General features: G+C 47.5%; 1 protein-coding gene across 1 annotated transcript; it reads right to left on the bottom strand.

Moving 5' to 3' along the window:
* Positions 1 to 398: 398 nt before the first annotated feature.
* gal3st3 (galactose-3-O-sulfotransferase 3) lies at positions 399 to 2,567 on the bottom strand. Its single transcript, XM_071523543.1, has 2 exons — positions 2,485 to 2,567; positions 399 to 1,731 (listed from the first exon to the last, which is right to left on the bottom strand). Exons 1-2 carry the CDS (start codon positions 2,565 to 2,567, stop codon positions 399 to 401), a joined length of 1,416 nt encoding a protein of 471 aa, XP_071379644.1.
* Between the last annotated feature and the right edge of the window lie 8,573 nt (positions 2,568 to 11,140).

Raw genomic sequence — 11,140 nt, 5'->3', positions numbered from 1 at the left:
CACATACAGTACAGATTTGCTTCAGAGTACCACGTTTCAGCTAAAACTCTCTCCCATCCGCTGTGGTTGGGCTGTAGAGGTGTGCAGTCAAGCCGAGTCCCAGCGTAGATTTCTCCCCTCCTTGAGTCCACTAGCCTCAATAGAGAGGGAGAGCTTCAAGTTCAAGTCCAGATATGTCTAACCTCCTTTCCCTCTAAATCTCCTCATTTATATTTATCCCAAAGACTGTCTAGGAGGGACAGGAGAGACACTGATTCAAGGGTAAACCCAACTTTTTCCCAAGGACACCCTCATGACCACCCCACCCCGCCGCTATTGTCTTGTGGGGCGGGAGGGGCAGGATATTGCAGTCTGTTGGGCACTCTATGTACTCTATCTTCAAGTCTCTATTATCCAGTCTATGAGGCCTGGGTCTGCAGGGATCTGGGCCCCAGCCTTGTGGTCCGACCCTGGGTTCCCGCAGCGGGCCGTGGGGTCGACGTGGAGCCCGGTCCCGACCCGGGGCCTGGGGGTGCAGGGGGCGGCTGGCTGCGGTGGACCCCGACTTGTAGATGCCGAGGCAGGACTGTGCGTATGGGCTGCTGGAGCGGCTGCAGCTGCTGCGGAGGCCGGAGTTGGTAGCCCCGCCGGTATCGCAGCGACTGGGAGCGTAGGAGAACCCGCGTGTACTGGACCTCCGGCATGATAAGCTTGAGGCAGAGCTCCTGGGCCTGGATCGAGGTTCCACGGCTGATGTTAGCCGGGAGGTCGTAGCCCACGATGTCGACCTTCGCGCTAGGCTGCCAGGGGCGGAGATCTTTGTTTTTGATCTGCGCGGCCGAGCGGAGGAGCGGCATCCGCCCGCCGAAGCAGCTCCTCATCAGCCGCTCTTGGGCTCGCCGAAGGAGCCGCACCTCCCTGGCCACGCAGGCTGGACCCAGCGCCGACAACTGCCGCCACAGCGAGGCGTTGAAGTGGTCGTAGAGACGCGCGTCCAGGGAATTCCAGGCACGGATCTTGCCGGGGAGGCCCGGCGTCAGGCTCCGCTTGGAGCTGGGCGTCCGCATGTTGAGCTTCACGTACAGGACGTCGTCCAGGTCCCAGGAGAGGAGGTGGCGAAGGAGAACCAGCGACTCGTCAAAGTGCTCGGCGATCATCACCAAGGAGAACCCCCGCTCCACCTCCGCCACGAAGGCCCGCGCATACGCCACGTCTGTTGCTGGCCGGTCCTTGTCCCCGCCCAGGTCAAAGGTCAATGTGTTGCGTGCGTACATGGAGTCCTTCTCGTCCGGCCGGTAGTAGCGCCAGGGCTCCGCTAAAAAGGCCTCCAAGGACCCATTGGGGACCCTCTTAAAGCTCTGACAGTATTGGTTGTAGTAGCTAAACAGCGACTCGAACATGGAGCCCGGCTCTCGCAGGATTGTAATGTAAACTGTGTCGTTGGGCATGAGGCGCTGCAACTCGGCCCTGTTGAAGCGCATGTGGCTGGTGATGATGCTGGGCGGCAGCGTGTGGGGGTGCACGAAGTGAGAGGTGAAGGAGCGCGGGTAGCAGAACTGGTGGCCGCAAGCCTGGACGGGCAGCGCCACCGTCAGGTTGTTGCGCTCTGCGAAGCGGAAGAGCAGGTTCTGCATGGTGGTGCTGGCCGTCTTGTGGGTCTTCAGGAAGGCCACATTGGTGTGCTTAGGCTTCAGGCCCGGGGAAGGGTGGGAACGGAGGGCAGAGCAACCTAGGTGGAAGGCTTCCATCGTCCTGGAGAGACAGGGGGGGAATTCAGTTATTTATTTGGCCCTATTAACTAAAGAAAAAGCAGCAGCTATTCCATTTGAAATTATTAGCTTACAGACAGAACTGGACAGAAGATGGGAGAGACGGAGGTGAGGAGTGAGAGGGTAAAAGTAGAAGTGAAACGGTAGATGGTGGAATATAGAGGTTGGAAAGAAGAAAGAAGACAGCGAGAATAGGGGAGGACAGGAAGAGGAGTGGAGTGGGATAAAGCCTGCTGAGGGACGGAGAGCGCAAGATATACAGTTGGATTTAGAAAGGGTGAGGAGACACTACGTGAAAAGCAGAGAGAGGAGGGGGAGAGTGATAACGCTCAGTGGAGTGAGACAGAGTAAGGACAGGTTTAGAAAGGAAGACATAAGCAAATCGGGAAGGTCAAAAGGGTGCAAGAGCAGAATACAGGCCTGTCAAAGATCTGTGATCCCTCTACTTTTATAATTGGTCCCAGGACCAACTCGGCAGAGCAACAGGACTCCAAGTCTCCATATCTGACTATTATAATGAGCCGGTCCCGCTACGTACATTTCATTTAGCTCCAATGGAAGAAGACATGAGCTGCCACTGTCAGATTTTCCATTGTAATTAGCACCGTATGGACTAATAACAGAGAGATGAAGAGAGATGGAAGGTATAATGTGTGTGTGTGTCTGTATATGTATATGTGTATGTGTGTGTGTGTGTGTGTGTGTGCACATGTGTGAGTGTGTTTCAATCGCTCACCAGTTCAAGTGGCCCCCGTGGTGCAGCAAAAGACTGACAGTGCTGATAGCAACGAAGACCAGGAATATCTTCTTCTGCGACATCTCTCTCTCTGTTTCACTGGGACTGTGGGAGGCAGGAAAGAGGAGAGAGAGAGAGAAAGAGAGATAGAGGTGATTAGAGAACATAAGCGAAGGTGGGACCGAGTGAGATCGAGTGGAAGAGCGAGAAAACGGGGGCAGGTGCAGGTGTAATGAGAAAGAGAAAATGAGAAAGGTGGAGGGAGAATGACGGTGAAAATGGGCTCTGGGGAATTGGGGAACAAGAGGAGAAAACGAGAGGGAGGTTCAGAGGGAGAAAAGATGAAAGGGAACAGAAATGAGGAGAGAAAGGACGGGGAGAAAAGGGGAGGGGGGGGAAGCGAAACCTAGAAAGGGAGATAGAGCGAGAGAGAGAAGGATTTATTCAACAAATAATTGCCGGGATCCATTAGCAGGAGAGGGTAGTGTGACTTGGCTTTTGTCACTCTGCAATAATACAGTGAACAGCGATACCTTCATTACCTTTCGCTGCAGTAATAGGCACATTCACGGTTATACGCTTTTATGTTCTCTTGGCTCAAGCCCTGTGCAGATGGCCCTGTCCATTAGCTCCCATTGGTAACGAGGGACATGCATATGTTAAAGACGAACAGGACTCCAGAGTGAAAGTCCTCTGTGGCAGAAACTCCCCGTGTCACTTGACCCGAAACGCTACGAAAGCGACGGAACCTGGGAAGGAATCCAAGCCTCTCTCGGCGGCTCCTCACTTGCATAACAATGGCCGACGTCTCTCTCCTTGATTACACCGTCCCGTTACCCTCGACGCACATGCCAGCAGACGCAGCGCCCGGCTCGTGTTACTCCTACTAGCGGTATTTTACACTGCGCAAACGCCATTTGGCGGATGCTTTTATCCAGATCATCTCCGAGCGCCATGGGGACGTGAATTTTTAGCATGGGTGGCCCCACTGGGAAAGCGGTGACCCTGGCAGTGTGTTAGTGCCATCCGGTATCCACTGAGCTGCACAGGATCACAAAGGGTTGGTTTTACCAGCACAAATTTCAGTATGGGGCTGAAATAAATAAGTTCTTTAAGTGGAAATCTCCAGTTTAATGCCTAAACTTAATCCAGGCCTTGTAACCTGGGAGTCTTTCACAAAACAGGATTAAAAAGTAAAACAAAACTTGAATATTAGGTTTAGGAATATGATTCAGTTTATGAATAATAAACAAAATTTCACATATGTCATAAGACTTTTTAAAGTTATCTGGCTAACTTGCTAATCCAGCTTTATAATACCCCCCTAGGCTTTATTTATGTTATGTTTTTCAATCAGTTCAGCTCAATTCAATAAGTAAGTGTCTCATAAGGGATATTTTTCAATCGATTCAATTCAGTTCGATTCCAAATGAATTGTTCCATAAGGGAAATATGGTGTGGTTACTGTGTTTTTGTAAGTAAAAACACAGTAAAACACACAACTAATGAAAGCAAAACAAAATAAAAACAACCCAAACACTAACAAATTGCCACTACATATACTATACAAACACCAGGGAGATGGGGAGTTAACAGCAAGCAATGTCATCCTTCAGTTCAAAATACAAAGTTCTTATACAGGCATGAGGTGCTACATCATTTCATGTGCAAATTAAGCAATCTAATTGCAGAGGGGATAAATGAGTCCCTGGTTCTTTCACTCTCGAGTTTAGATTAGATACAGATGTAAAATCCAGATATATTTCCCGAATAGTGACTTAAAGCGCTCAGTGAAAAAATGATAACTAATCTCATGTCATCTTGTAGCTGATTAAGAGAGAGAGAAGGGTAAATTGACTTTCATTTTTCCAGTCGCTATCGCTCTCAAACGCATGAACAGCTGGGATTGTGCTGCTTCAGTGGCTGTGCTCAGTAGGAATGTGCACACACACACACACACACACACACACACAAATACACATGAAACACAAAGATGCACACATCACACACGTACACACACATGCTCTGACACGAAACAAGCACTCTCATGCACACACACGCTAATTTATGCACAGACTGTTGGTTGTACGCACACAGGGCGATCAGTCTGTTGGCTAGTTATTCTCACCATCACACCAGTGATGGTGCAGTAGACCCTCTGCCTTAGTACTGACCCGGTAGTCGGATCAATACTGTATCTTTTCATCCATATCCACACAGCTGTAGTTATGAGAAAACTAGTTGACATTTATTTATCCGGGGAAAGTCGACTGAGAAGGCTACACTTGCTCTTTTCCATCGATGCCCAGTTTCGCATTCACACAGCTACACACATTCACATCTGGGAGCTGCCCAGTACAACCAAGAAGTACCACAAGTGCCATGCTCAAGGGCACCTCGACAGTTGTTGAGAAATTACCCATTCATAAGGGGAGAAGAGGATTCATTGTTCCCAGCCAGTCTGGGGCTTTGAGCCGGCAACCCTCCGGTCACAAGCCCGCTTCGCCAACCTCTAGATTATTGCTGCTTTTTGACGTTTCTTTTAAAGGAGAGAGGGTAATCTACTCCCTTCAGTATTTTTCTTATCAGTAGGAAGGCTGAGAGGAACAGAGAGAGGCGGCGGCACACTAACAATAAAGTCAGACTTGGCCGAAATAGAAACAAAGTTGAACACAGCGCCACATACAAAATTTGTGTACTCACTGCAGTTGCGTATTGGCGATTTATATAGGCTCCATGCCAGAATGAAGGTTAAAGAGGTAACCACAAAAAGACTAAAGTCATAACTGTAACCTAAGGGAACCAGAAGCAGGGGACAGCAGTGACAAAAACCCAGAAAACAACAACAGCAATGGTGGCGGTGAAAGAAGAAGCCGTTTGATCAGTTATAAAGGTGCAGATATCCTCTAACAAGCTCAGCAAGTCGAGCCTCTAAACAATTAATTTTTAAATAGTGGACCACGAGATGTTAGCACAAGGCAACACGACCAATCATGTGGTATTTTAGAGCAGGTGGAGATGGTCAGTCGGGGCTGGTGTGCGAAGACTTAGACTAGTTCAGCCAGTCTGAAGCCAACGCATAAACCTGCCGAAATTTGTTTCCGCAAATAAGTATAAAGTGGCTTTGAGAGGAGAGATGTTTCTGACAAGATTTGATCCTACACCTGCAACATCTTTGGGCATAACTCATTGCACTTATAAGAATGCAATAAGGTTCCCTAGTACTCTCTTAAAGGATACTACCGGTCTTTTTTTTTAAGTTTATTTAACATTATTCCTGGTGGTTTCCTCCCTTCAGAACAAGCCATTTGCTGCCATTCATTCTTGTACAGCATGAAAAACAGCTTCCACAGACTTCCAAATCCATCACAGTAAACATGAAGCCTTAATGCGGTTTTGTCAAAGTTTCTGTTTTATCGTTATTTCATTGTGCGAGAGTTGAGTGTTTTCATATCAGCACGCGCGTTACTTTGCACTCTGAAATGGAAGTCTCTGCCAGGAAATAATCCCTCAAAAACAGGTCGCCTTATAGACTTCATTATCAGACCCGTGTCTCCTTATTATTCGTCTTTGCACACCGAGGACGCCAGTTAATTTCAAGCTAGGTTTGACACCGCAAAGTTTGCATTAAAAAAAAACGCTGAAAAACGAGTAAAAAAATCGAATTACATAGGGCATGCATTGCAAAGTAATTGAGGGAAATGTAAGCTACACACAGACAGAAGCTAATGGGCTAAAGCTCTAAATGAAACTGAATCTGAATAAAATGGAATGGCCTACGAATATCATCCAGCTTTCCCATTTGCATATGAAAATGTCATGGAATGATTGGTGTTTTTTTTACTTTTGGATCCGGTGGCCCCTTGTTTTTCGGTAATACAAAATGTCAAAAGCGGTGGAATGATCCTTTAGTGGGCCGAGGCTCTCGAACAAAGACCAGTCCACCTCAGTCCGGAACGTTAGAGGGATTCAGAAAGAGCAAGTCCGAGGCTGATGCTAACCAGAGATAGGACCTAGGTAGCACAAAGGACCCAAGCAGCAGCGATGGAGGGCCCTTTTCTTGTGGTAAGAGGAGACGTTTTATAGCTGTGTGTGTGTGTGTGTGTGTGTGTGTGTGTGTGTGTGTGTGTGTGTGTGTGTGAGTGTGTGACTGACGAGGGGACGGAGGTAGATCAGGTGTCACGGAGAGTTAATAAGAAAGGGATTTAAGTGGCTTTCAGCAGACAGACACGACCTCTCCCCTCCTTCTTCCCCTCCTTCACTTGTCTGCTGCCATCTTCTCTCCTCCATCTCCCCTCCCCTCATCTCCTCCTTCCTTTCCTCCTCTCCTCTTCTTTCCTTTCCATCTCTCTTCTCTCCTCCTATTTTCCTCCTCTCCTAGCCCCTCCTCTTCCCTTACCTTTCCTCCTCTCCTCTTCTTCCCTTTCCTCTCCTCTCTCCTCCTCTCCCCTGCTCTCTTCCCCCTCCTCTCCTCCCCTCCTCTCTCCCCCCCACTCCTCTCCTCTTCTCCCCTCCTTTCCTTTCCTCTCCTCTCTCTCTCCTCTCCCCTCCTTTCCTCTACTCCTCTCTCCTCCTTTCCTCTCCTCTCTCTCTCCTCTCCCCTCCTTTCCTCTCCTCCTCTCCCCTCCTCTCTCTCTCCTCTCCCCTCCTCTCCTCCTCTCTGCTCTCCTCCCCTCCTCTCTCCTCCTCTCCTCTCCTCTCTCCTCCTCTCTCCTCCCCTCTCCTCCTGCTGCACCAACACTCTGGTCCGGCCTCACACATAAGGAGGCCTCTTTAATTAAAAAGGCCTGATTAGGTTTCTCTAACGATCGGTGCAGATATGAAAGCATACAGGGACGAAACCCGATCCCTCTGTTAGTGGACTTTGATTTCGAAAGAAGCAGCCGGAGGGAGAGAGGGAGGAAGACAGAAAAATGGATGCATATCGTATGCCCTTCGATAAATTTGTCTGATTCAGTGATTAATAAATATATTATTGAACCATTTGTTGTTGTTGATGTCACATAATCTCTTTTACTTTGAATATTTTTTCTGATTGTGTGGATTTGTGCTTGCGCGCGTCCACACGACTACATCTTTCAGTGTTTTTCCATGATTGCGTGACATATCGGCTTTTGCTCGTCTGTGTGCGCTTACGCACAGAAATGCATAAATGATTTTGGATCAAGATGTGTGAAGGAACGAGGATTGTCAGATTCTCACGTCTCTCTTTGATTCTCCCAGCAGGTGATTCAGACTTTCTCTCGCTCTCTCTCTCTCTCTCTCTCCCTCTCCCCCGCACTTCTTTTCTCTCCATCTCTCCATCGGTTTGCCTCCACCTCTCCCAGCGGTCTTCAGACGCGGTATCTCCAAAATGTCAGCTGCTCAGGAAATCATTTAAAACTTATGCAATAGGTTTATGAAAGGGGTTTTGTAATCTCCGGTTTTCTGTTGGAAAGTTTGCAGCCAGCAGCGTCGACGCGGCCGATTGTCAGCGTCCCCCTGCCTGGCCCGCGCAGATACTACAGCGGTGACAGCAATTACAGTTCAGAGACGTACGCTCATAATGCACACAACACACACCGACACAAAGACACACACACATAAAAAAAAAAACACACCCCCTATTCCCAGAACACACTCACACACAGACACAGATATGCAGACAAACACAACACGCACTATTACCTCTGCACATGAGCACAAAAATAACAACACTATTCCCCATACACTCACCTACTTACACACACACACACACACACACAAATAACAACCCCTATTCCCAATACACACTCACATCAGGCACAAAGATACACACACACACACACACACACACACACACACACACACACACACGGTTGACTACAGCCTAATGAGGGTATGAAGGCAGCTTCATGCTCAGCCCTCCAGGGTGATAGCAGATGCTTCGCTGCATGATCCTGTCATCTGTACTGATCTCATATGATGACCTTTGACCCCTCCTAAAGGACCTCCATAACCCCAGCGTTCTGTAAGTTTTAAGAACAATAACTCACACGCACACACACACACACACACACACACACATAGATGTCAGATGGTTTCCTCAGCTGTTCATCCCCCTCCCAACTCCGTGGTTTTGAGCTCCCATGTTTTAAGAAATATGAGAAAATGAGTTAAGGCTTAAAATATATATATCACCCATAATCTACCTATCTAGAGGTCACATGATCATATGGTCATATGGTGTGTGTGTGTGTGTGTGTGTGTGTGTGTGTGTGTGTGTGTGTGTGTGTGTGTGTGTGTGAACTAGCCAACATACTGAGCCATGACAGCTGATGGCTTATGGCACATATGTCAGCTTGTTCCCCCCTTTTCCCCCTCAAACAGACTGCAACCACATACACACGACACGCACGCACACACACACACACACACACACACACAAAGCTGTTCTGTGCCCAGTCACCAGGGAGATGACCCATAGTGCGGCCACCAGGAACAGGATGACTGTTGCTGCGGGAGACCAAGGGCAAAGCCCAACGCACCAGCTAACACTGTGAACACAAACACACACACACACCCCGACCAGCCCTCAGACCTGAGGGGTACATTAGCATTAGCATTGCCCTAGCATTGCGATGTAGAAAACGCCAGATTGCTAGCACGCAAACGTGCAAGCAAACTGTATGCAAACATAAACAAAAACATTCCTCCGATGATAATTCCATGCTGATTTCCATTCCCAAGGTTAATGCAAGCTCCAGTGACAGTGATGGGTGGCTCAGTGAGCAGGGTGCCCCCCCCTTCAATCGAACGACCCAGGTTCACGCCCCTGTTTTGGGCAGCACACACCCTGCTGAAGTGTCCCGCAGCAACACACCTCCCTCCCAGCTGCAGGGCGCTGCTCTGTATCTGGACTCCCTGTGGAGCGAGGCAATTTTCCTCCCGCGGGGATCAATAAAGTCTCACATTAAATTATTATTATTTACAAAGTGCGGTGACTCAGGCTTGACTCTGTTTCCGAGGTGTAGGGTTTCGCGAGGTGACCTTGTGCAGCTTCTCTCCACTTCCGTGAGGAGAAATAAAAAAAACAAAACAACAACAACTGGACAGGCAGGCGAAGCTTTGCTCCGAACAGCTGCAGCCCGCGACAGAAATGTGTCCTGTCATCAGCATCTACAGCTGCCACCAGTTACTGCTCAAGGACAAAGGCCTTTAAGTGTTTTCTTTTTTTTTTTTAAGATTTGAGGATTTACTCGAGAGGGGGACAAGTGAAATGCTGAGAAGAGATTTTTTTTTTTTTACACCCTGTAGAGAGCTACTGTGCAAATCTTGGGTGGGAGGATAAAAAGGACAGTTAAATTCTAAGAAATCCTCTGTCATAAACTCAAAGGCTGTAATTCTAGGAGATCTAAGAAGACCACTCATTTTCCTGGAAAGTTGTTTGCTTGCGTCTGAGGCTTTATCTGTGAAATCCTCAAAATCAATCTGAGATATGAGGCTTGAAATTATTCTCTACGGTGGCGCCCCCTCCGTTGCTCCACCCATCCATCCACCCTAGAAAAAAAACTTTAGAAACGCCATTCGGTGGAGTGGAGAGCTGAACTTCGCTACAGCGCCGCTCAAGTCCTGGATTTTTCAGCCGCGAGAAGCGCGAGAAGAATGACAGAAAGCGTGGACCAGGTGTTACTCAGCTCGACCCTTTCACATTGTTGGGCGACCTGTGTACTTCCGGTCACCGGGGTGAAAGAGCTGTCATGCTGCTTTCAAGTGCTGTGGGAAAAAATGGAATACGGGAGATGCTGAGATTTGAGTTTACAGGGCGGACAGGGTAGGAAGTGGTGTTAACAACTGAGAGTAAAAGTGATGTATTTTATGTTATTGTTTGGCATTACATGTAAATAATTGGGACTGTTGTGTTTCTATTTTCAGTTTTTTTAACCTTTGATTATCACACATATGCAACTGTTTCCTAATAAATAAATTAAAATGTCATATGTATTTATATGCAAATTTTCTTGTTTTCATTCTGTCGCTGCAGCACAAAGTAGTGCCGCGCCTTTTGATTTCTAAAATAGAACAACAGCCCCCAAAACAGTTACAGTTCAGTTTTGTTACTATTTCCAACCAAAAGCACTTGAGGGTGCAACAAGTCGTATGTATGACTTCTGAACTCTGAGGTACACTGCAAAAAATGACAAGCTGTCCAGTGATTTTTAACTTGTTTCCAGACCTATCGAGAATATTTCGTGGTATTTTTAGTCAAATTATCTCACTGCGCTGGCAGATAATCTTGCTGGTTTCAATAAGTTTCACTTGATACATGCCAAAATGATTCTTTCAAGAAATCATCATAACAAACACAACAAAGAACATTTTGAAACAAGAAACTTTCTCCAAGACAATTTCACTTTCAGTAGTAAATAAGTAAATGTCCTGAAAGTTACATAATCCTGAAAAAAGTCAAATTTGTTGAAACCAAACAAAATAAATCCTACAATAAGCTTGACCATTGAAGACAGGATTAGTATATGTGGCATCAGTGGGACTGGAACCCTTACCGCCGGCATGGTGGGCGCCTCGAGCTTCACAAGACCTCAGCTTCTGTCTGAACCCCCATAAAGACACTTTCTCTTATCACTCTCTCCCTCAAATCCTCATTACTTTAATCTGAACTGCACCTCTATCTCCTCCT

The sequence above is a fragment of the Centroberyx affinis genome, unplaced genomic scaffold (genome assembly GCF_046629955.1).
Source record: "Centroberyx affinis isolate AG114_WGS23_722 - 3 ecotype Tasmania unplaced genomic scaffold, CSIRO-AGI_Caff_v1 ptg001094l_1, whole genome shotgun sequence".
Classification (NCBI taxonomy): Eukaryota; Metazoa; Chordata; class Actinopteri; order Beryciformes; family Berycidae; genus Centroberyx; species Centroberyx affinis.
The sequence above is the reverse complement of the archived record's forward strand: the minus strand, read 5'-3'. Positions and strand labels throughout refer to the sequence as shown.

Bases quoted from the DNA above. Each gene is read 5' to 3' on its own strand.
- gal3st3 (XM_071523543.1), bottom strand. From the start codon at position 2,567: ATGTCGCAGAAGAAGATATTCCTGGTCTTCGTTGCTATCAGCACTGTC. The intron at 1,732-2,484 runs GTGAGCGATTGA...CTGTCTCTCCAG, and splicing joins CACGGGGGCCACTTGAACTG to GACGATGGAAGCCTTCCACC.